Source organism: Lemur catta, chromosome 11, assembly GCF_020740605.2.
Source record: "Lemur catta isolate mLemCat1 chromosome 11, mLemCat1.pri, whole genome shotgun sequence".
In the NCBI taxonomy this organism is placed as follows: Eukaryota; Metazoa; Chordata; class Mammalia; order Primates; family Lemuridae; genus Lemur; species Lemur catta.
Genome location: NC_059138.1, coordinates 81,615,188 through 81,642,035, shown reverse-complemented (window position 1 = coordinate 81,642,035; position 26,848 = coordinate 81,615,188). Strand labels below are relative to the sequence as shown.

Sequence of the window (26,848 nt, the reverse complement as noted above, 5' to 3'; positions counted from 1 at the left end):
GATATGCACAACAGTCCCATGAAATGAGTTTTATGTAGCATCTTTGTATCTCACAAAGAGATGCAAAGCCTTGTAAAAGTCTGTGCTAGTTAGTGGCAGCTTTGCCCAGGGGCTGCACATTACCAATGCTTTGGGTTGCAGTGTTGTGTCAGAATTAAGGCAACACCAACAGCCCCTTCTCTTTGGAGAGAATCCAGTACGACCTCACACGCTGCCCTCAGTGTGGCCTCTAGGAGACCACTGTGCCGCATCTGGCCCTACGGTAGAGTAGAAGCAACATGAAAAAGGTTCAGAGAGGAAGAGAACATCTACAAAGGAGAAGCCTGGGAAGAAGCCCTCGAGGCTTGCTCCAGCACTGGCTGCAGGAGACGCAACGTGGAGTGGACTCGCCCCCCAGTGGGGAAAGCTTCAACAGAAGGTGGGAGACTGTGTCAGAGACAACCGGCTGAATGTAGAACAGCAACGTGATGCTGAGGCTGAGGGCGAGAGAGCCAGAGAAGGGATGGGTGCTCCAGTGTGGCTGGCGTTGTACTCAGCACTTAACGGTCATGTCCGAGCCAAACAGGTTCCTAATCTGTTAGGAACACAATTAGAGAACAACAAGAAACACAGAGCGTTCAGAGGGGAGCTGGCATTTATGGAAATAAAGTCAGGGGACACTCCACAGAAGCTTTGGTCATTCACCCTGAGGAACTGTTACCGATCTTCAGAGAATAGATGAGATGAGAGAGAACCTTATAGCTTGTCTAGGAGGGGCTGGGGTGGATAGACCCAATTCAGTGAGACAGAAGAAACAATAAAAAGTTCCCTGAGCCTCATTAGACCTGAAATCCATTGAGTTTCATGGTACTATGTATGTGAAGCCAATTTGTAAGCTATAAAGCGGCAGGGGGAGATTTGGTAATTGAAGACTTTAAAAATTGAACTCCAGGCCTGACATAGGCTGGCTCTGGGATCTAAGCAAGTCACCTCTAGCTTTTGTTTCAACATTCTTAAGAGAATAATAATACCTGCCTTAACAGTCTTGTAGACTTATTGGGAATCAGTTGATAGATAATATGTAAATATACCCTGTAAACTATAAAGCATTTTATAAAATATACTTACTATTGCACAGATATCCAGTGTTTTGCTTTTTATAAGACATGCAAAGAGTTACAACTTCTTTTGGCATATGACGTATTCTAAGATGAGTCCTAATAGCAGGTTTTAGAACTACATTGTGGTTTCTGTTCTAGTATATTTGCCCTTAAAACTGAAGAGTAAGTGGAAAATAAAGATGAAAAAAATATGCCTAGATATTTCCAAATGGAGCTTTTCAAAATGTCTTGGGTAGACATGGTTAACATCAGAATATTGAAATTGAATGTAGAAATATCAGTGTGTTAAAAAAAAAAAAGCTACTCTCTAGTTTAAGAATTATCTCTCACTATAGTAATATCTAATTAGTAATATTCATAATCATAGTCTTTTCTGAAATATTTCTGTAATAATGTTGCTCTTAAAATGTATACCAGTAGCTTTAAATATTCCTGTCTGCCTTGAAAACAGAAATCAGTGCAGAAGGAGGGTTTATTTTTCTTTAGGTAGGTAAATATGATAAGATAGATGGCACATTAAAAAATAAAGAGGAGGGCTTCTCCAAGCTGATTTACATATTGATTACTTAAATTACTACTTAATTTAGTGCCTGCTAATAAACTGTGCCTGGGAAATGTTTCCCAAACATTTATTGGCTGCAGTATTTCTACCTACAGTGTATGGAGATCACATCCTTGTTAAATATTGATGCGCTCATGAAATGTTAATAGAATGTTAATGTGAAATACAAGGGAATGTGATCACTGGGAGCTGGGAGCCTCTGAAAACTACCTGTCTCCTGTCTTTTATGTTCTGCCTTCTCGCTTTGTGTTTTTTTTTTCCAGCTCATTTCCCCATCATCGAGAGATCCACATTTGCTCTCTGATCCTGCTGTCTCAGATACAAAATTTTTAAAAGAGAAATAAGATTCACTGATTGATGGGAATTTACTTGTTCCTCCTGCTCTCTGGGAATGGGATTTATGGTTAGAACCAGAAAGGGTTCCTTTAAAATAAGAGAGTGATTCAGGCTTAGAGTCAAATGAGACTCTTTGTGCTCTGGCAGACTGAGCTGGGTGTGTTGTATGGAGGCCAGCACACTTCCCTGCTCACCTCGAGGGGCTCTGACCTTGATCCCTCTGCCTGTAATGTTCTTTCTCCCTGACCTTGACATAGCAAGCTCCTTCTCAGGCTTTGATTCTCGACAGTCTGAGACTGTTCCTTGAGCACCTGGTTATCTAAAGTCTCTTCTCAAGACTTTTCTGTTACTTTTCATCACTCAACAAGTTACTTATTGTCATAGCACTTGTGATGAACTGTAACTACTGCTTTTGTTTTTACTTGTCTCCTTCAATTAGAATGAATGCTCAGGGAGGTCAGGGCCCTTGTCTACCTTGTTCTGCATTTGAGAAGGCCCAGCTGTGTTCCTGGTCGATAATAGGTGCTCAATGCATATTGTTGATGAAGTGAATAAAACACCCATCCCTGCCACTGAAGAATTCGTAGTCTAGGGGGAAAACAGAGCAGTAGGTCAGCGCACAGCATCATTGTGGATACACCTGGGGGTCAAGCATTCAAAGTGGTGTAGCTGTCATGGAGATACCAGCCAACTCTTACTGGGGAAGAGTTTTTGAGGCAGCTTTGGACATGGGTAAACTGGTTGTTTTGTGAGACAAACAGTCTCCTCAGGTAGGAATTTGAAGATTAGTAATTTTAGAGTTTCATTATTTTGTTTTGCTTTTGTTGAATGGTGCCCATAGTCATAAGTGATAGGAGCTTCTCAGACTAGCTTAAGGAAAGAGGAGAATTGACTCAATGGCAAAAGGATTTTCAGAGGTAGGATTTAGCAAACAAACCATAAAGACAGGGAAATAGCTGTGCTACAGTAACAAGTGGAACCCGTGACTCAAATGCTTCTAGAGCTCTCATTGTCTCTCCTCTCTGTTTTCCTTTGCATTTTGGCTTCATTTGCTTGTTTTGCAGGCCAACACCCAGGGAACTCCTGAGCATACACCCCAAGGGCACCATCAACATAGTTGGGCCAATTTTTCCTGTTTAGTTTGAGAAGTCTCAGGGAAGGACTCTGATTGGTTCAGTTTGTGTCACATGTTTTCCTGGCATGGTTTCGTCAACTGATGCCAGCGGGTGAGATTTTGTAAGAACATGGAAACTTATTTGGAAAATACTGAATTGAAATTTGGGAGTCCAAGTTGCAGAAGGAGTCTATTCCCCAGAAAGGAAGATAGGACTGAGAGGACAAAAGAGTAGTTTGGTCACTTAAGTAAAAAGTCTATATTGTACCATTCTGGAAAACTCTTTACAGGCATTTCTGTGTCAGGGGAAATCAAGCAAAATATCCTCTAACAGGGTCAGAGGGTTGTCAGCAATTTAGAAAAAGTGGGAATTTTAGGTCCTATATACTTTGGGTACTATTTTGTCCTGACCCCAAGAATCTTAATTTGGGGATCTGGAGTGAATCTCTTTAATTCTGTGTTGGAATGGAGCCAGCATTCTTGATGTTTTCAGCAACCAAATTCCCTCTCTGATCTGCTCTCTTTCCCATTGCAGATTGTGCTTGAGAACAGTAGCCGAGAAGACAAGCACGAATGTCCCTTTGGCCGCAGCAGTATAGAGCTGACCAAGATGCTGTGTGAGATCTTGAAAGTGGGCGAGTTGCGTAAGTACACTTGTTTCCCACACGAGTGTGAAGCGTGGCAGAGACCCAGCTTCCAAGGCTGGGCCCCTGACTGGACAAAGAAGGCCAGGGGTGCTGAGCTGTCATGGTCATCTCTATGGATTGATTATTCATTGGCTGAGAGGTTCACAGTATACATATTTTTGCATGTCTCTTCTGGAAATAAATGTTATTAAAGCCTACAGGAATAGAGAAATTTGCAGGTATTGTGGCTGAGTTGCAAATATTATGAAAATGAGTACATATAAAAACAGCCTTGCCTCTCTTTAGGAAAAAGAGTCACGGATTTCTTTTTTTTTTTAAATTCTAGTTTATAACCTACCAGTAGATCACTTTCTTTCTTTCAAAATGATTTTTCTTTATAAAGAAAAATTGAGTACTTTAATGAAATTCTCTTGCTCCCAGTGTTTCCGTTGTTTGGAACACTTTCTCTAAGAAAGAAGAAATTATTAAAGAAAATGAGTAGCTGAAAATGAAAAATGTGGTTAGTGATATGCTCATTGCTCTTTTTTTCTGCTTATATCAGACAATTTATGAAAGGATATCAAGAAAAAGAGAGGATTATAATTTTCTTGCCTTTTGCTCACTGGCATAATTTGGCTTTAACCTGTGAAGGTGGATGTGATTTAACCTGTCCCCATTATCATTGTCAACGTTGAGTCTCCTTAAACCAGCTGTGACTTCCACATATATTTATATGTATGCCGGCTGGCACACATATAAATCTTCCCCCGTAGGCTTAATAATAGGAGCACCAGAGAAGGCTGTTTATGCCAAAAAAATGTTGGGGTGTTTGGTATTATTGTGAAAGCATAAATATTCAGTTACCTGCTTGAGAGCTTAAAATAATGATCTGAAATGATTAACGGGAAGGAATGCCATGATTAAACTGGAAAGGGGGTTATGTGTTACTTACAGTGTATGGCTGACTACAGGTACTGCTGAGATAAACTGGAAAATTTAATACTTAGTAAGGAAAAAAATAACTAAGAATTTGAGCCTGTTTGACCAAGCAGGAGACTTTATCATCTTCCAGTGAGGGCAGGTAGCAGAAAGCAGCTATGAAAGTTCATTACTTCTGAGCCCCAGTCTGGGCATTTTGCATTGAACAGTGGCAACCTAACCTGAGAAATTTCTGCATGAACCTACTGTGGTTTACGGCTCACCAAATGTTAAGATTTCAGCTTATGTGGACCCTTGACTCCTGTTATCCTTCCTACTTCCTAATTAGGCTAACATGTTGAAATTTCAATCTGCAGCATGGTTTATTGTTTATTCAGCTTAAGGGTGTAAATCCTAAATCAAACAAATCCTGCTGAACTTCTTCATCTGATAACTGTGACTATTTCATGTTTATCTCAATTTTTTGGGAGAAATTGTTGAAAGCCACTGGCTGAAAAGCACGCCAAGACCATCTAAGAGTTTTCTTGAGCTGGAGACAGCGGTGTTCCACTAGGCTGGTATTTCTGTGCCCGAGTTTTGCCCCCACACTGCCCTTTCCTCGTCCCCTCTGCTTCCATCCTCCCAACGACATGCTCTGGCTGTTTTCTCTGCTCTTGATGGCAGCAGCAAAAGCACTCTCTTGTGCTGTGACCTGCCACACCTAGCTCTCTGCTCTTCTCCCTTGCCCAGCAGACGTGTGTGTGTCCTGCTAAAAGGTAACACGGAGAAGTGATGTGGTGACATGGTGTGGGAGAAGGAACGTGGAAGAAAGGGGAAGTGGGTTTAGCTCTGCTGGGTCGGCCCTTCATGTCCTTGGGTAAATTACTCACAGACTGTACCGTGCTCTTCTACCCCCACGTTCTTCCCAGAGTAGAATATCCAGAAATGGAGTGGTAGTGTTTTGGGTGATGATTTGAGTAGCTGTGTTCATTTTGTGGCTGAATTGCAGTGAGAGCAGTGAGAAGAGCCCCTTAGGAGCAGTTTGTGTTAAGCCTGTGGGGACTAACTTGGAAGAGGTGGCCCAATTCCAGGGTGAGTGTGGGCAGGGTACACGTGGACCTGACGTGGCCTGGCCTCTGGTCAGTGGAACCCCATCTGGTGGGCAGTAGGGAAGCGAGGTGGTGGGAGTCTCAGTGGTCAGTCCTCCTCAGGTGGATGTCTGCTCTGCGCTGGGGAACGGAGTGGGAACAGAACAGGGGCTGAGGCATGACTTCTGGCAGGTGTAGAGCAGCCTCCCAGCATTTTGAGGACCCAGTAGTCAGTCCAGGAACCAGGACAGAGGCCCATACCTGTGGGCTGAAATAACAGAGTGGGGGTGAAGGCAAATATTAGTACCCTATGGGTCCCTGGAGGTGCTACAGATGCTCTTCTTGCACTGTAGACTATTCCATCTCCCACCTTCTGGAGGGGAAGGAGTGAAGACCCCCAGCATTCTGCCACAACTCGCTCAACCTGGTCAGGCCTGGTTTCTGCAGCCAGACTGGGCTTGGACAGCTGGGTCCTGGCACTGTCGGGGCAGTTTCCCTTCATCTAAGATGACAAATGCATTTATTCATTTGTTCAGTAAAAATCTGTGAAGTACTTACAACATGCCAGCATCTGCGAGGGACACTGCAGGTACAAAGATGAACCAGATCTGTCCCCGTCCCCCAGGGCTTCAGAGAGCTTCTTATGCTTCAGAAACTGGAAGAAACAGCTGGGATTGATACTTTTTCCTATGATTTATGCCATTATATTTTTTGATATTAATATATGCCCATCATCTGTTCTGCAGCATAATTTTCCCACGTTCTTGATAGTTTTACATTTAAGTTTTGAGTTTAACCTGTTGCTCACCATCATCTGCAAAGCCAATTCAGGACATTTTTCAAGGCTTACAAAAAACTTTCACGTTTCGGAAGCCTACATGCCTAAATGAGTTGTTTTCTGCTCATAAAATATTAAAGGATTGCTATATTCTGATTGAATGCTAGGCATCAAATGATAAAACACCCTGTGGTAAGAGGAAAATTGCTTTTTAATGGATTGCCTTTTGCCCATTGCCATATTAAATAAATTACTAATATGCAAAACAAATCTGAACGCATCCTTATGTTGAAGGAGATATCTGTTTTTCTTCTGAGGCAAATTAGTTTCACGCACAAATCCATCTTCCCTTGGTTTGTATACATCTGTGTTTCTGCATTCCTAAGTTCATCATTCTAAGCACTTCTCAGATTTGTGTTAATAATTGCCCTTGAAGACCGTGGTCACTTTAGTGCTACAAGCAAGTGCTGAGACCAAAATAGTACCCAATTAAAAATCTAACTGGTTGAATAAAAATGATGTTTATAAAAGTAGAAAGGTTTAATTTTCTAGAAATGGTTTATCTTTTTATATTTAATTTTAGGTCTCTTGAGGAAACCCATTTCTGAAATACCAATTATATTGGTGTCTAAAGCAAACATATTAATGTTCAATTAATTACTGATACCAAATATTTACATGCAGTTATTTTTAGCTTCCTTGAAGAAAAAAAAAAAAAGCTCATTTTTTTCTGCTTCCCAATTATTTGCCAAGAAGCAAATGTTACCTCTAATAGTATAGTCTTAAATAATGTCTATTTATATTCTCAGAGTACTTTATCAAGTTATTCAGTTGAAGTCTGTAACACCCCTAGGAGTTAATCAAGACCAATAGCATTTACGTTTATTAATTAAGGGAAGACTTCACCTATTGCACATTGTCTAGGGTCGCTGAGCTCAAACTGGAGTTCAAGATGCCCAAAGAAGGACAGTGCAGAAAGAGGCAGGAAAGCAAAGTGGCTGCATTTGGGCATCTTTGAATCACAGCTCAGCCACTAATTGGATGCCTTGGTATGTTTCTTATCAGTTCTGAGATACTGGTTCCTTATCTATAAAATAAAGATAATATGTGCTGCACACATTTGGTGGGAGGCTTAAATGAGATAATAGATGTCCTAGTTGGAAAGATGGGTAGTTTTTTTTGCAAGTAATAGAATCTCACTCTTCATGAGCAAACTGCTGGTTCAGTGAGGTGGAGAGGGTGCTCTTGGCTTAAGTGGCAGCTGGAACGGGTACCTGGGACAATGCTTCTTGTTTTTTCACTCTCTACATATTGGATAAAAGTATTATTTTTAACCTGCTTTCTCCATGAGGCTGTTTTGTGAAGACAGCACATGTTTTCTCTTAGTTTCAATTTTAAAAATCACAAAGAAGAATACTTGTGGACCTGGTTGTAATGACATCTGCCCATAGCCTGGGCTATACCATTGGCAGCCCCAGCTAGAAGAACAAGATTGGCAAAGAGGGAGGAGTAAGTCTTCCAAAGAAGAGGTGTATTTGGGTGCGTGGGGTCAGAGAGGGTGCAGGGAGGTGGGGGCGGTGCCCTGACGGAAGAAGGAGGCACAGCACAGACAAAGCCAGAGATGCTCATTACACACGTGAAGTCCTTAAGGAGATGCCTGTCCCCTAACTGGGGAGAAAAAAATGGTCACTATTGTTTTTGTTATTAAAGCACTTATTCCAAAAGAAATAATAAATTATTGATGAACACAAGGAAAACTTGATCTCTGGTACCAATAAGTTAATTACTTATCTTTTGAATATGTAGCACCTTACCCAATTATATTTTAATGTCAGGTAGACCTAGGATATTTCTTTTTCTCACTCATTCACTGATTCATTTTATAACCATAGGGCTCCTTCTCTATAAGTCAGGACCTTACTAATCACTGATGACTTGCATTTAGAGCACATTCTCCATCCTCAAGCAGCTCACATGCTAACTGGGGAGTCCTTCACATACACAAATGATTGTAAGACATTCTGTCATTGGTAACAGTACGTTTGTCATTGGTAACAGTACGTTTAGGTCACGTTGATGTCTCTAGGAGGCAATGTTGGGTTCTTTCTGTTTGTGAAGAGCCAGGAAGGGCTGGAAAGGAGCGTGTTGGAAAGTGTGATAGAGAAGAAGAGATACTTGCATGGGGGGGGGTCACAAAGGTGAAGATGCGAATAACCAGGCAGTGTGGCTGTGTGGATGGTGAGGAGCAGCTGTTGAAAATTCCAGGCAGTGAGAAACTATAGGTGGAAAGACCTGGAGGGTCAGAGAATTTAGTTCCATGCAGCTAAAGCAGAGGGTTTGAGGGAGTAGGCAAACGGAGGAGATGTTGGCGGGGGGAAGCAGGGGTCAGATCATAAGTATTTGCCGTGCAGAGGAGTTTGGACTTTACCTTACAGGTGGTGGAAGCCAACAGAAGGATTTCAATAAGAAGAAATATCCTAGTCATGGGCATAAAACTCTAGAAGTAAGTTGTGTTTTCTGGGTGTGATAAGCACTTCTGAGCATGACTCAGTACAGGCTTACCTATCCCCAGCCTGATAATGCAACGATTAGAACAATTTTAGCTGCAACTAAAAGAAATCCCAACTCAGAATGGCTGAAGCAAGAAGAACATTAACTACATAAGTCCAGAGTTGAGTAGGTCTTAGGGCTGGTTAGCTTAACTGTGTAGTGGTGGCATCGAGGACTCAAGTTCTTTCCATCCTTCTGTTCTATTTCTGGTAGCAAAACAGTGGCCAACTTCACATGGTCAGAGGAACAAGAGGCCATCTCTTCAAGTGGGTCTGTTTTAGGTGTGTGGAAATGTTTCCAGAAGGCTTTCAGCAAACTTTCTCTCAGATCTCATTGGCTGACGCCATGACCTGTGCCTAACCCAGCCATTGATAAGGAATGGGGCCGTCTGGAGGTCAGACCCATCATTACCCACTCCCTAGACCGGAGGTCAAACCAGCCACCCCTGAGCATATGACCACAAGATGTTCGATAGCTAAAGAAAATTTGAGTTCTATTAAGATGGGAGAAATAATTACTTGAAACCCTTAATTCTGTCTCTTTACTTTAAAAATTATTTTCTGCATTTTTCTTACTGATGCAGAAAACTATAACAAATTGAAGTCAGATTACAGCCCTCTGTCATTTTGTCTTTATTGAGGATTGGGGAAATGCACTAATGTCTTCTTTTAAAGTAGCAATATCAAAGGTTGCAGAAAAATGGTTTGATTATAATGCATGTCTTCTTTCATCACTAAGATGCTAGGGCTCCACTGCATTACTTTCCTTTTAGCAAATGGGTGTTTCCATTTCCTCCATTATGCTATTGTGTGGGGGTTACTCTCAGGTGTCCTTTGAAGGGCACAGTGGACACACATTTGTGATGGAAGCCTTCGTATTTCTCTGAAACAGTTTTGCTATCTTCTCCTGTTTGGCCATTTATAATTAGATTAATTTTTAATAACTAATCTCTGTTTTTAAAAAAAGTGAGAAAGAAACCTACATTGCACGCTATAGAAATGTTCGCCATTTCCTTAGTTTGTCTTTCTGTGGCAATGTTTATTATAACACACCAGCGGTGCTGAGTGGAGCACCTTGGATAATTTATCACCCGGACACCTCTGCCACAGCTAGTAAAAATAACACAGATGAGCACTCTGAAGGACTCTTTGGAGTGCAGCAGCAATTAGAAAAGACACTTAACTCTGGGACATTGGTGTTTTTGTATGCTGAGAAGTGCCATCCATCACTTCCATGCTTAGGCAGAACATCATGGGTAAGGAAAACTCAAAGAAATTAGCTTTTAACAATTAAACCTGTTAAAGACCTTTTTTTCTCCTAATACTAGCTTGGATGCTTGCTCCATGGAAAGCCAAATACTCCTGGATCTTGAGTCTACCTTGAGTTTTTATATTTTACTTCTGTTTTCATATTCTGTTTCAACCTTAAGTTTAAAGTGAAACAAAACAAAACAAATGTTCTAAATTTAGCTTGAGAAAGTTACATCCACTTTGGGCCCTAATTAAAATTGTCATTGGAAAGAGTACAAAAGGCATTGGTAGCAGGATTTATAATAGTATTCTCACAAGGTAAGAGGGCTTCACGTAGATTCTTAAAATTCAGAATCAGAAGCCCTGTGTGGTAGGCATGGTTGATGTAAGGACTTTTATCACAATTGTTACCCTTAGTTTTGCTCCTTAGTCTTCCCATATGGAGAAGTCATCATCATCATCATCATCATCATCATCATTCTCATCTGATGTCAGGTGAGGAAATGTGAGTTAAAGTGCTTTGTCAACTGTAAAATGCTCTATTCACAGAGGAAATAACATTAACCTCACTCACTAAATACAGACTTAGAGACACCAAGATGTAGCAAAACCAACTATTTCTGTGCATTTAGTGGCATTTAGTTCTGTGGTGGTTTTTCGTGTTCCAGAATGCGGTACTTACAGTAGATACTTCAGGAATTGCAATAAATGTTTTATCTCCATATAAGTGATTGTGGAGAGAAATTAAACTTGGCAGCTTAAAAGGAGATGATATCAAGTACATCTCAATTTTATAAATGGATGAAAATAATTTATATTTATTCTAGAAATTTTTAGGTTTTACTCCTTTTTACATGATTTCTGAAAAGGTGCATAGATGTAGCCAGCCAGCATCCATTCCTGCGTTCTCCTAGGGGAGTAGGTTACAGACTGAGAGGTGAGCCTGGTGGATTTGCCCGCCCTCATAGTGAAGGGAGATACAGACCAGTGGAAAGGCATAGACTCCGTTGTCTTCTCCTTCTGCCTTGTGGAAGTACTTTCCTTCCTGTTCATTTCAAAAGTCAGGTTTGGATGGCTGTAGCCCCAGTATGGGGGATCACACCCCTTCAAAACTCCTGTAGCACTTTATCAATGTCTCTTTTATTATACTTTCTACTGTTTATTAATACTTACTCTTTTTTCTTCTTTAATTCCTGGCCCCATTTTTCCTAAAAGTTGAAGTGGTTTTAAAGATGATAAAAAAAAAAAGGTGAAAACAAGGGCAAATAAAACATAAAATAAAAAATATGGATGTTGAGTGTTTGCAAAGTGTGTGTTATAAAAGCCTTTGTGTTTGCCAGCGGTGGATCCTGAATTTGGCTCAAATGTTCATTTGTCCCAAGGAAGTATGAGGAGCCCAGAAATAGGAAATAGGTCAGTGCTCCAGCTCACATGAATAGGCTCAGTGTGAAAATCCAAATGCTAATTTCGATTTCAACCCAATGGATGCTAAAATATAACAGTATTTGACAACATTTAATGTCATGTGTTAAAGATGATGGAATAGGACACATTCTTATCATCATTTAAAACAAAGCTACTATAAAGGAACAAGCCAACATTATCCTTAAAATGGTGATACCAAAATAGCTTTCTCATTAAAACCTGGAACTAAAGTGGGATGATACAGTGTGTTGATATTCAGCATTATTGTTTCTCCTTGATCTAGTATAAAAGACCCAAAAAATAGAGGTAGAGTTCATTGATAGAAACAAAGTATTTTAAATTGCAGACATTAAGAGTTTCAATTTAGAAATCCCTGAAGAAGCAAAGGGCAAGCTGTTAGAATCAATGTAATTTAGAAGGATAGCTAGACAGCAGATAAACAAAACAGATTTTCCATGTCAGAAGTAATTAGTTCATTATAAAATGGAAAAATTAAAAGATTATTTTAGCAGTGGCAATGAAAATGTAAACTGCTTTAGAGTCTTTATTTCTATGGGAATCCAATGGAAAAAAATCTTGGACTTAGGTGAAGAAAACTATAAAACTTTACTAAAATACACAATAAAAGTTTGAAATAAATAAAGAAGCAAAAATGCTTTATTCTTGGTAGGAAAACATTAATATTGTGAAAAAGTAGTGTACAGACTCATATCTCTTCCCAAGGTACCAATGGGAATTGGGGTGGGGGAATCACAGAATGATTCCAGGGTGCATTTGAAAGAATAAGGAGGTGAGAATTGGTGAGGAAGAATTGTTAAATAATAGCAATGGAGAAAGAATGGGAATAAAAGTCTATTTTTTCTAACCCTCTGCCCCAAGAAAATCCAAAGAACTCATTCACAGAGCCACAGATCCCCTGGTTCACCTATTGTTAACATTTTGCCACATTTTTTTATTGATACATAATAATTGTACATATTCATGGATTACATGTTACATCTTGATACAAGCACACAACAAACAATGATCAAATCAGGGTAACTGGGACAAGAGTCACTTAAAACATTCATCAATACTTTATGTTGGGAGCATTTAAAAACTTCTAGCTATTCTGAAATATAATAAACTATTGTCAACTATAGTTGCCCCATTGTGCCACTGAACATCAGAACTTCTTCCTTCTATTAAACAGAATTACCCCTTCACCAACATCTCTTCATTACCCCATCCCACCACCCTGACCAATCTCTAGTAGCCACCATTCTATTCACTACTTCCTTGAGATCAATGTTTTTAGGTCCCATATATGAGTGTGAAAATGAAATATTTGTCTTTCTGTGCCTGGTTTATTTCACTTAAAATAATGTCCTCCAGTTCTATCCGTGTTTCTGCAAATGACAAAATTTCCTTCTTTTTCATTCCTTTGTGTATTTGTTTTATCATTCCCTGTCTTTCTCTCTCTCCATGCACCACACACACATTCACATGTATTGTTATAAAACTAGGAAAATTATGTTTTCTTAGGGCCAAAAAATTGTTTTTAAAAATATAATTTGAAGAATTATTCAGAATAAAAGTATTTAAAATTGGGCCTAGTTCTGTCCTCTTGTCTCTTCTAAAGAGCTAAAGGTGCTGGAGCCCTGCCTGGCAGGGGGCTCCCCCTAGAGTGCTGCAGAGGAGGGAGGGGCTCCGCTGCTACTGGATTAGGCGTCATCGGGAAGCAGGGTCTGCAGCCTGGCTCAGCGCCCCTGCTCACCCGTGGAGGTCTGGGAGAGGCTCACCGCTGCCTGAGTTCTCCCAGAGCAGATCAGAGGTATTGCTCACAGGCCCTGTCTTGGGTGGAACTTATATCTACATTCCCTTCTGGTCTTTTCCAATACCATGAGTGTGGCCTGCCTAAAATTCAGTGGTTGGTTATATACATGAGGAACTATGGATTCAGAACACGTAGCTTCTTATAGAAGGAGAAACATCATAAAAGAAAATCATAAAAGTAACAGGATTCCAGTCAATGAAGGAGGCCGTTTGCATGGATAGCATCATCACACCTCATCTGTAAAATCAATCTAGTATTAAAGTTGTTTGTCTCGCTCCAGAAGTGTAAAGTGCAAAAACCGTCTTTCCCTAGTCACGGAGATGCCAATCTCTTCTAAGCCCTGGGCTTGGACCTGCAGGCTGTTTTTCCAGAGCAGTAATCACCATCATCAGCATTTATTGTGGGATCAGGAAGGACTGGTCCGTGGCCTCAAAAGTCCTCATAAGTTGCAGAAGTAGAATATTAATATGGAAGGCAGCATGAAATTGGAAAGTATGAGCAGAGTGCTAGAAGATTCAAATAGATGGTAAATTAGACTAACATCACAAAAAGAAAGTAATTAAAACAACAGAAGGGAGGATATCAAACTTCACTGCAATAGTGATGAAATGCTAACCTGTGAAGTTTTAAAACCAAAATATAATAACATGAGCAAAACAAACAAATGGAAAAACAAAAACAAAAACAAAACAAAACAGAAGCATACCCAACAACCAAAGTCTTCAACACACTTTTATCAGACACTGTAGCTTCCCATAGTGTCAGTTTTCTTTGCAGGGAGTCCCCAGTGGTTGGGGGAACAGCAGAGGACAGAAAGCTCTGGAATGCCTTTTACTTCTTATTCTTAACCTGGGGCCTTTGGGGGTAAAGATTTACCTGGTGGCTGGCATAGATTAAGAGGTGGATGCCAATCTGGTGTCCCAGCCCTGGGCACTTGAGCTTCAAGGAAAAACCACATGCTGATTTAAAGATAAGGGGAAAGAATTTATTTACAAAAAATAAAAAAAGAGAGAAAGACAACTGCATGTATTGGATGCTTTCTAGATAGCTCACAATTCCTGGAGATCATACTAAGCACACGTTACCTCTGTTAACCCTTACAACACCTCCATTTACAAATGAGGAACTTGAGACACAGGGAGAGGGTAGATAGACTGAGGTGATGCAGACATTTGATGCAGTTAACTGTTAACTATGGTTAACAAGATCCTCTTGCGCTCTTTGCTCCTAGCTATTGTGCAATGCTATCACCCACTGCTATCCTGTTTTGTAAAGGTCCCGTCTTCCTTACAGACTGTAAGCTCCTTGAGGACTAGACTCACAGTGAAGGTTCATCTTTCATCCTAACCTCTGGCCCAGTGTTCTAAGTATAGTCTGCATTTAATAGGTATTTGTTGCATGAATAGATTAGATTTCTATTTGCTTCAGAGTCAGTTCCAAAAAATATTCTTCAGACATCGCTAAATTTTTTATGTACTTTACGTGAAACCTCTCAAACAGCATTGTTTCTCCTTCTAAAATAAGTGAGAATGAGTTATACCAAAGGGCTTCTCTTCACCCCTCCCTCTCCCCCTCCTCCTCAGGGTAATTTGGTTGAGAAGGCCCACTGAGTCCAAATTTGAATTAGAAAATATCAACACTACAGTATGTTCCCCCAAGAGGAAAAAAATGATCTATTTTCAATCTTGTGTTTCAGAACACACAGCTGTGTGACTTCCTAATTCATTATATCCCCAACTGCCTCCAGACAGCTCTCGGCTGGCTTCTTTTTTCTACCCACCACTTCTCTACGGGAAATGGGTCTGACTTCAACCAGCCTAGAGCTTGGTCTCTGGTCTGGGCAGGACTCCAGTGCGGACTCAGAGGGGCCAGCAAACAGGCCTTCTCCAAAGACACCTTCCCTCCCAGCAGGTGCCCCCATCCATCAGGACTTGAAGGGAGCCAGGTCCCTTGGGAAAGCAGCTGTGAGCCAGGAAGCCAAACTGTCAGGCAGCTCCTCGCAGGTCAGTACCAGCTGCCTGTCCCTGCCTCCCAGGGAGGCCTCTCTGGCCTGTGCGTAGGGTGCACGGCACGGTTCTAGATCCCAGCACACAATCAAGGCCAATGTGGCTTCCCTTAATTTGGCTTTCCAAGGGTTTTGGTCACAAGAACAGATCACAGCTGTGGCCTGAGCATCTTTAGAAATGTGAATCATTTTTTTTCCCCCTGAAGAAGCTATTTTGAGCTTTATAATTACATATTTCCATGTTGTTTTTTATAGAATGAGTAAGGAGAATGACTTGCATTTTTTAAAAAATGGAAATCTGCTGGTTTCTTTGCTCTTCTGCCTTGTGTAACTTAGTCCAGTGATTCCTGAACTTGGCTGTGCGTCAGATTCACTTAGGGGAGCTTCCACGAAATGCAGATTCTGGCAGGGAAATCCAGAAATCTGCATGTTTAATAAACTCTCCAACTGATTCCTGAGCAGCCTGACTGGCCCCTCCCAAGCGAACATACCCTCTCATAGTAATTCAGATCATGGTGAAGTGGATAGGGGTAGGAAGAGCTCTAGATTGGGCATGAGAAAACCTGTATTCCAGTTCTGGCTGCACTGCCTTGCAGCTCTAGGCGAGCCTCTTCTGTGTGGTCCTCAGGTTCCTCTGGGGTGAGATGCCATCTTTGCCCAGGTGACCACCAGCTCCAAAGCTACAGTGCTACAGAGGCTCCTTCTTATGTAACCAATACATGACTCTAAGCACTAAATTAGTTATCCTAGAACTTTGCCATCACCTGTTCTTGTGTGACGTATGTATAACTTAGATTGGCTGTTGCATTCTGGTCAAGAGAATTAAGGAAATGCCCCAGGCCTTGTTTTGAATGGCTCCTGGGGGTCGGACAAGCTCGAAGCATGGACAGAAGGACTTGCTTTCTCCCATACAGGCATGATTGCGCTCAGCTTTTAAACAGAGAGTTAAGTAAGATGTGCTTTTCTTACTCTGCATTTTTTCCTCCTTTGAAATGTGAACTTTATTGCCAGCCGAGCCTTTTTAGGGGAATGAAACCTTAATTTAACCAGAACAGACATAGGAAGAGGCAAAAAAAAAAAAAATCCCTTTCCCTTCATCCTTTTCTCCCCCTGTGTTTTCCCACGTCGGCGTCCTCTGTGCTGGTTTGGTGGCGCTTGCCACTCCATGATGCCAGTGGGGCTTTGGGGGGCTGAAGTAGCTGCCAGGCCCATCTTTACTTGGAAACTGTAGCGTTTAAATAACTTGAAACTTGGAGGAAGAAATAAGCCTAAATGCAAATGCTATTAACATTTCTGCAAGTCATAGCTATCCCTGAGAAGCAAGGCTCTAATGGTTCTTTGGCTTTTATTGGCTATTTAATAGTTTGAGGAATTGCTTTTTGCTGGCGTCCGTAAGAATCCTACCAAAATGCACTGACTTATTTTCCCACCTGACTTGCCTGGGTCAGAATGAGTCCTGCTGCTTTCCTGTGTCATTAATGTCATCAGAGGAAACCTCAAATGTAAGGTCTCACAGGATTCATTGTTTTCATCATTTTTTGGATTTTGTTTTAAATTAGGAGTTTGCCTTTCATGCACATATTTTTAAAAATTTTCCTGTGTGATTTTATTATAAAAATGGACTAACATCCTGCTAATTACTTTGTAACCTGATTCTTTTCACTTCATGTGATACGGAGCTCTTTCCTTTCAGTAAATGTATTCATCTGTAGTTTACTCAAACTTTTAACAGATGAGTAGTATTCCATTTCATAGATATGGTCGTTTTGTGGATATGGACATAAATAGTACTTCATTTTGTGAAAGTACAAGTCTCCTATTGACAGATGTTTATAATTGTTTGCAAGCTTTTGTTTTTATAAAGGTCACCAAGATGAACATTTGCTCTGTAAATACACTGAACATGTTAGCACTGTGGCAGTAAATAAACAGGCTACCATCCCTTCCCTTAAGGAGCATGTATTTTAGTTGGAGAACAACACACAATAAACAAATGAAGATGTATGTCATATGGTGACAAATACAATGGAGAGAAATCCTACTGACAAGGGAGGATGCATGAGATTGCTTCACTGAGAATGAGACATTAATCAAAACTGTAAATGAAGTGAGGGAGTGGGCCAAGATAGCACCTGGACAAGAGTTTTCCAGAAAGAAGGAACAACTACGTGAAGGCCCTGGGGCAGGAGTGTCCAGCTTGGGAAAGGAAGAAGAAGGAGGCAAGTGTGGCTGGAGCAGAGAGCACTAGGGAAGTGTAGCAGGGGAGAAGGGGGTTTGGTGGGTGGGAGATTCTGCAGGCCCTTGTAGGCGCTTGTAGCAAAGTCAGCTTTTACTCTGAATAGAAAGAGAAGCCACTGGACAGATTGAGCATACATGTGACATTAGGTGCCTTACAGTTTTAAAGAATTGTTGTTTGGCTCATCTGCTGAGTTTAGACTGCAGAAAGGCCACTACAGTAGGCAAGTAGAGAAATGATGATATCTTGAACCAAGATGTTAGCGGTGGTGGTACTGGAAGGTGATGGGATTTGGGATTTATGTTAAAGGTAGAGCCAACAGGATTTTCCCCCGACAGATTGGATGTGGGGTGGGGAATGAGAAGTGCAGGCAGGGATGGACAACCAGAGCATGGAGTCATCATCGAGACTGATGGAGGGCCACAGAAGACCAGCAGTTCTGTTTTGGTTGTGTAATATTGAGATGCCACTTAGACGTCCAAATGGAGCTGTTGATTTTGTAGTTGGATATATGTGTCTGGAGTTCAGGGGATGGTTCTGAACTGGAAATTCTGGGGCAAGACCATTATACAGATAATAGTTAAAGCTATGAGACTAATGAGAGCATCAAAGAGGCCCTGGGATTGATCTCTGGAGCACCCCAACATTTAGAGATTGGTGAGTAGAGGAGGAACTAGGAAAGGAATCAACTGGGGTGTCAAAGCTGTAGGAAGAAAACCAAGGGAAAGTTCAATTCAAGTTGAAGGAGAGATTGCCTGTATCGTAGGCTGCAGATGGTGGGGTTAAATGAGGATTGCAGATTGAGCATGGATGTTCGCAACGTGGAGGTCAGGGTGACCTGAATGAGAGCAGTTTCACTCAAGTAGGGGAGGAGAGAGCCCGACTGGCTGGGTTGAGAGCAAGTGGGGACAGACGCAACAGGACAATGACTGCATAGGTGTGCTACTGCGAGGGGGCTGAGGATTGCTGCCAGGAGATGGTGCAGAGGAAGCTTTTAGAAACGTTTATACCAGTTTGATGTTGCCACAGCCTTCAAGCCTATGATCATTTTTCTAGTGATTAATTTGCGTTATGGTTTTCAAGAGTCTCTCTTTCTAATTAACAGATTAGAAATTAGAAATTGAAAACCACTGATGGTTTGAGAGGTACTGGTGTAGACGACCATGCAAAGGGCTTTTGCTTCACAGTTGTGCAAAAATAAGGTGGATGCTGGAGGGGAAGTTACAGTCAAATGGAATTTTTTTTAATGATGGCAGAAATTATAGCATCGTTATGTGCTCCTGAGAAATACTCAGTAGAGAGGGAAAATTTGATGATGAAGGAGACCTATATCTCTGTGGCTACATCTTTGCACACATATTTTATAATTTCCTCAGCAAAGTGTCTCCCAAAGGATCCTGAATCAGAGAAGACATACTTTGAGTGGTTTTTAATTTCAAAGTCATATATGCTCATTGCTGAAAAATTTTAGAATGCAGAGATGCAGAACTAATAGTCACCTATTTTCCTACCACCAAGATAGATTGGTATGTATCTTTCCACACTTTGTTGGCATTAAAATAAGATTAAACTACACTACTTCTTATAATCTATTCTTTATATTTAATATATTGTGACTATCTTTCCACAACAACAAATATATAATTACATCATAATTTTATGGCTGCTTAGTATTTTATTGTGTGGATCTACCATAATTAATTGGATTAGACACTTATTGCAGGATATTTAGGAATGTTTCCATTTTTAGTGAGAAATAGCACTGTGATGAACATCCCTGTAATTCCATCTGATTTTAATTTCATCTGAATTAATTCTTAGAAGAAGTTCTATGACAAATGGCCTGAAATCTGAAGGCTTTTTATTCCTTTACAAAATTTACACCTAGAAAGCCTGAAGCATTTATACTCCACTGAGCAGTCATGTAGATCCAGGCACTAGGCTCAACACAGTTTTTTGAACTGCTGAAAGAATTAGGGGTGGAGGAGGAAATCTAATTGAGATGGTGAGGTTTCAGGGAATTATATATAGGGAGGCATTCAGATAGATAGATGGGTAAGTAATAGATATGGTAGAGACAACAGATACAAATATGATGGATTTATGGATATTTATAATAGAGATTTGTAGATAGGGATTTATAGATGTTTTATATTTATCTATGCTACAGCCATAGTATGACTTTTGTGTGCCTTAGGCAATTTTGCCTTTGTGAGCCCCTTCTTCATGAAACAATATTATTTATATTTTATGACTGTGTTGTTATAAAGATGAATATAACCTAGGCTGGATTTGTCATTATATATTCATTATTATTCTTTTATGTTTTTCTTCTGGCTTAAAAAAATTAAAATCAAAATACCAGATGTGGGGGTGGGGGGCGGGGATGGGTGTATACCTACTTGATGAGTGAGATGCACACTGTCTGGGGAATGGACACGCTTGAACTCTGACTCGGGGGGATGGGGGGGCATGGGCAATATACATAACCTGAACTTTTGTACCCCCATAATAAGCTGAAATAAAAAAAAATCAAAATACCTTCATGGACCTCTAAAAGTATCATGGGCCCTCAACAAGTGCTTCTCTGTATCTTTTATATTTTTGAGAATGAATAGACATTACTCATGATGTTAAAACATAAAAGAGAAAAAAAAATCAAACTAAATTTGTAAATATGCATGATCTGTAAACAGGCTCCTTCCCTTTATCACACAGGGAGGAAATACATTGTTTGTTTCTCATATGCTCCATCCCATTCTTGGTTTCTGCTGTCAAGGAAACATGAAAACTCACTGGCTTCTCCCTCCACCCCTGGGGTCACCATTCACCCAGCTGTCAGCCCCTGAGACTTGCTATCATCCTCAGTCACTCCTCACTCATGGCCGCAGCCAGTTAGTAGTCATGTCCTGTCAATGTAGCACCCAGGTGTTTGTTCTGTCTCCTGATTTTTCGGCATTTCCACCACCATTACCCTAATTCACTACCAAATTGCCTCCATACTTGCCTCCTCTAATCTTGCAACCTTGTTTTCTTCCTAAGGCATTAAGTCAGGTCTGTTTGGAACCCCTCACTGGAGCCTGATTCCTCTTAGGGTGAGGCCAAACTGCTTGCACCACCCCCATGCTCCAGAAATCCCAATAGGATGTGCTTCCTGTTCTCTGGGCCGTGGCCTGCACTGGTTCCTCATTCTGGGACATTCTCCCTCCGTTTCTTTGCTTGCCCAGCTCAGTCCTGCCCTGCAGCCTACCCACTTCCCCGCTGAGGCGTATCTCACACTATGTTGAGACTGCATATTTACTTATCTTTTTGTGCAGAGTTTCTCTCTCCAGCTCCATTTGCCCCATAATTAGTGTGGGTTCCATCCAGATTCTAGCATAAGGTTTTCCTTTAATCCAACAAGTATGAAAAGCTGGGAGAGGCTGCAGGGGCGGCAGCTAGTGGCTGCCATGTTGAACTGGATGGGAAGACAGTTTTGTTGAATCCCTTGTCTTTGGGGCCATAATTTGGACAGTTAATAATCAGCAAAACCTCCCAGTCAGGACAAGCAGCCACATGGGGTGATAGAAGGCAGTGGGAAGGGTCTACCCAGAGTGTCGGACACACGTAGCCTGTGCTCAGCAGATGTCGCTTGTCACCATCATCCCAATGGAGGCAATGCTAGACACCTGGCTGGCCTCTAAGCTGCCCATGGGGAGGTGGGGCAGTCTCAGGATGGTAGCCGTCACTGGCAATCAGGTGGAGGTGGGTCTCACCACTGGGCATTCTCACTGCCAGCGTTCAAGATCTTCTTCATTGTCTTTATGCGAATTGGACCCCAAGTTTCTTTGCTGTCCCTGGCCCCAAGGAAAAGCTAGAATCATAGCCAATGACACTTACTGAGCTATTTTGGCTAGACAGAGGGTTAAGTTTTAAGGTGATAAGGAAAAGAATTTGAAAAGCAAAACAAAACTGAATCAATCTAACCTTCTGGGAGTAACCAGTGCCATTGCTCTCTTAGCACACTGGTCACCGTGGCTGGTGAGATGCTATAAAGGGATCCCGTATCTTGGACCCTTTTTCTTATTTTACCAGATCGTATGCCTTGTGGTTGTCTGTATTTATGCTTAAAATAATACTGTAAGTTCTGTTCTTTTTGAATATTTCTCTTGAATCATGACCTTGAGTCATCTGATTTCTGACTGAATAGTTCATGAGATGCGATTGTAGGCTTTTCGTCTCAAGACATGGGAAAGGAAACTCTCTGGAAGGAGGCCGTCAAATGGATTACTTTCTTGAATCATTGGGGGGACTCATTGAGGGGTAACGAAATCACTTTAGTGAATTTTGCCTAGTGTTTTTAAAAATGGGATAAAATAATTTTTAGAGTGCTTCCCAAGTAGCAAAGGCAAGCGTCTCATTAAATCAGTTCTACATTCATCTGCACGCGTACCGGGAGGCAGTAGAAAATGTGTTTTGTACCAGAGGTCACAGCTGAAAAAGTTTAAAAGTCTCCCTCACCCCTACCCCATCATAAGGCAATTCACCTTGAAATTACTTGCTCAGTAGAGCATTGTCTGTTTTCACATTAAAGCGTGCATTACGCATTTTTTGACTCAAACATGTTATTTTCTGTTGGGGTTTATCTTAAGGGATGAGTTGGCTGCCACATGATGATACAGTGAGGCGGACAGTCACCGCTAGTCGACTGCATGACTCTTCTCACACCTTTTCTCTCGGTACCACTCCTGGCTTAGAGAGACCCCTAAGTCCCCAGGCTTTTTCCTCTTAGAAGCTCTTTTTAATAGACTAGAAAATGAGAATTGTATATGTGACATTTCCTACATGTACATAAGAGGGAGCCACAAGACATGTCTTTAAATAAAAGGATGGTGTCCACCCTTTTAGCTGCCAAACAAGACTTTGGTCTCATCCTCCTGGAGCTTAGACCTTAAAATAACTTTTGTGTTTCTCATTTGTTTCAGGGTTCTGCCAGTGTTTTATCTGTAAGAGAAAAGTCTGTTTAAAATATTTCCAAATGAAAGCCATCATCTGCCGTTTATGTAAAAGCCCTGTATCTAAAACACAGGCAGAACTGGCTGGTAAATGACACACGTCCTTCACTCCTCCCGAGCTGCTTCACACGGGACCCAGGGAATGGGAGTAAGTGGGGCATGAGGAAGCAATTTTGAGGTCCCGAGGAAACAGGCTTGTCATTGAATTCACTCCCACTCTAGCCAAGGTCTGTCGAGCCCCCTCCTGCTTCACGCCTTGCAAGTCTCCCTCACCTGGCTCTGTCTGCTTTCCTGATCTAACTTTCTAATACAACTCCAAAGAAAACTTAACTAATCACTGAAACCAGCTTGCTTTTTGTTTAGATACAGCCCATTGGAAACTCCCTAAACAAGTTAAACTACCTCGTTTCTGCCTCTGTTCCTTGGCACTTTCTGTCCGCAGCTGCTTCTGGTCTAATAGTAACCCAGCATCCGCCGCCTGGTTGTTGCCCACCCCCCCCACGAGACCCTGGGGACCTCCAGAGTGACTGTGATGCAGTGCACTTCTGTGGAGCACGGCCCATGCTCCACGCACAGTGCTCGGACCTGACAGTGAAGAAGCCAGGCTTGTTGTCTTCATCCTCTCTCCCTCCCGAGAAGCCAAGTTACATAATTATTAGGCACGGATCTACTGAGCATCAGCTATGCCGCAGATCTTGTTTTAGGTGCTGGGACTTTATGGATCTGGTGACAATAATCTAGAAGTGAATTGTGAGTTACTCCTTACTTGCTCACATTCTAGCATCATTTTAAGCTGTTCAGCAAAGAGGAGTTCTATAGAAATTAAACAAAAAAGTAATAAAGTGGTTTTTCTCATGATAATCCTTTGATTTCTACCACTCTTTAGACAAGTTATACAGCATAGATTTTATTTCCAAATATTCTTTATTATATTTGTACTATATTATACTCTATATTTATACTACATTTATATATAAATTTATGTACATACAAAATATATGAATATATGCAAATATACAAATACATGTATACATAAATATATTTTTTATGTATTTAAAAATATATTTATGTGTAAATATGTATTTATGCATGCTGTATATATACTATATATGTTTGTATTATGCTATATTATATTATATAAGTTTTGGAGAGGATCAGTTATTTTTATTTTTTAAACAAACAGTCACATAATAATTGTCCTTAATTTTTCTTTGCCATTTCTGCACCCCGCAAAAATTCATATGAAATCTGGAACATATAACATATATAGAAATATATTTTTAATATTATAAAATCAATACATTAAGAAAAAATTTTAAAATATCAAATGCTTGGCCATTGTTGAAAATTTAGACATTTTAAAACATGAGGAAGATGTTTAAAGAAGATTATTAAAGCCACTCACTGTTCTGCCACCCTGAGATAACGACATAGGCATAGTGATGTGTTCCCTTCTAGCCTCTACTATAGCTATATCTGTATCCTCACGTAATCTGTGTAGATACCTGTGTTTGCATATACATGCATGAGTAAAAAATGTGAGATCATACTGCCTCTGTAGCTCAGAATTCTGTTTTTTCCCTTCCCTCAAAATTATCGTATCAATAACTTCTTTCTATATCTTAAAATATCCTTCAAGGACATATTGTTTAATGACTAGATAGCATTTCATTATATAGATATATCATAATTTACGTTTAACAGATGTCTATTTTTATGTGTTGAGGTTGTTTTTAAATTTTTATTATTATAAACACCTCTGGCTATTTCTACCACCAAAGGATTCACTTTTAATACTTTACTTAGGATAAATTCCTACAAGTGAATTTGATATTTGATGATTTTGCTTAAATTTTTCAGCCTAATTAAATTTTTGTGGGGCGGGGAAGGGTATAAACTGAGTGTGGATCACCACAGAGCTGTCTCTGGGATTCTTTTTAGGAGATTTGAATCAAAACATCCAAAATTAATTCTGTTCTTGAACAATAGTCCCACTCAAGACTCTGAAACACAGTTATGAAATCACTTGCTAGTTTCTTCTTGAGAGCATGAGACCAGCTTTGGGAAAAATACAATTTTTTTTCCCTAGGATTGGGGGTGTGGTGAAGAGTATGTGTGTGGGGGGGAGGGATAGGAGGGATGAGTGATTCATTCTCTTTCTCTTCTGCCTACTATCCATATAAATGGAATCGTGCCTTTTATGTCTGGCTTCTTTCATGCAACATGATGTTTTTGAGAGTCATTCAGGCTATTACATACTTGTTTAATGCCAAGTGAGCTTTAGTTTGTTTTGTTTTGGTTTGGTTCCCCCCTTCTCCTTTTAAGCCAGTGTTATTGAGTTATAATGTAGTACATTAAAATGTACCCTTTGTATGTGTACAGTCCTTTAGTTCTGGTAAATGTATACAGTCATGCAGCACCATCACAAGCAGAGTGAAGCTGGTGTCCGTCGCATTGTCTGTAACTGGGAGTCAGTAATGGCCAAACCCAAACACGAAATCCCAGCACAGGAAAACAGGGGGCCACGGTGAGAGCAGGCGGGTGTAAACCCACCTTATTTGCCAATCATGGTTTCTAATTTTCAGCTGTTATCCCACATTGATACTTGAACACCTGTTCTGAGTACAGCACACACACACACAATGATCACAGATTCCGATGGAAATCAAGAAGAGGTGTGATTTTTTTTTAAGTGCATTGACCAAGTTGATAAATAAGTACTTCTTTAGGTCTTAGCCCTCTGCTACAGATGAAAAAGAAATAAAGAATCCAGAAAGATTGCATCTTCGTGTATGTTTTTCCCAGACTACCATATCCTCTTGAAGTCTGTTTATCACACTCCCACAAGATTTGGAAGGCTGGTGCAGAGCTGCAGAGGGATGTGACTTAAGCAGCATGGGCTCCTCTGCCGTCCGATGGTGCCGGCAAGGTCGGGTAATGAGGATATAAACTGATGCAGTTGCAGTTTCCTCTCTCCTACCTTCTTCCATTGCTATCCTCTCACCCCCTGGGGGAATATCTCCCATGCCTGGTTGGGTGAGGTGAAGAAAAGAAAATTGCATTTATTTTAAGCTTAAAGTTTAGCCAGATGGGAACCAGCTTAAGTTTCGTTTGAATATAATATGATTTTCTCCCCCTCTCACCAGCCTATGTTGAGTTGCCTCTGACAACTGATAAAATTCACATTTTCAAGCAAATCTAGGATTTAGATATAAATATGCAGAGTGAGCACACAAATTAACTCGTGTTCTCAAAGTTAAAAAGGGTGAAATCGGAGTAACTTCACATAAGAAAATTTCCAATTTATGCTGGTGATATGGGCCAGAATAGAATATAACACATACTTAGTTTTAGAGTTCTTCCAATTTCTAATTTTTAACAAGTCAGTAGGAACATTCTAGCAAAGTTGATTACTAAGTCTGAGACTCATTTTCTCATTAATTTTTAATATAAAATATGAAATGGGTTCCATTTGAAACAATTTTCCCAAAGATTGAACTAAAAGTGCTTGTTATGAAATAAATTATAAATTTGCAGAATGTTATGAGACATGAGACATTAGACATTTTAGTACCAATTAGTTGTCCACTTTTCTTTGCAGCACTTAGGCACGATTTGAGAATTTCTTGTCTAAGGAATTTCTTCATTTCATGTTTGCAGCTGCTAGAACTTTTCTGCCTTTACTCTGCATCTAGGTTTTTATCCTGCCTCATAGGTGAAGGGGCTGGGAGGTCACAGAGTGGCACTTTGTCGGCCTGAGGATTAATTCACTAATTCCAGTGGTTTGCATCTAGAAACAGGTTCTATTCCTTCTAAATAAATCAGTCTTAAGAACAGACTTGCAAGGTGTGGATAAAGGGAGCTTTTTTATGTGTTACTTTCCTCCCTAGTTAGACCCAGTGGTGAAGAGGGCAGCGGCTTGCTGGCCAAACCTGGGGTGCAGAATGGGAGTGGAGCTGTGCCCACCAATGGGAGTCTCCCCAGGAGGCTGCAGCTGCAATTGTAGAGGCAGGAAGGTGTGTCCTGCTGTCTTGCGCTGCCTGGAAGGTC

General features: G+C 40.7%; 1 protein-coding gene across 5 annotated transcripts in view; it reads left to right on the top strand.

The window, feature by feature from the left end:
• Positions 1-26,848, top strand: part of ELMO1 (engulfment and cell motility 1) — a 503,740-nt gene that overhangs the window by 281,762 nt on the left and 195,130 nt on the right. For all 5 annotated transcript variants that reach the window (XM_045564710.1, XM_045564711.1, XM_045564715.1 and 2 more), the window contains exon 15: positions 3,648-3,756. In XM_045564710.1, coding sequence (XP_045420666.1) covers positions 3,648-3,756 — 109 coding nt within the window. The remainder of the gene's footprint in view (positions 1-3,647; positions 3,757-26,848) is intronic.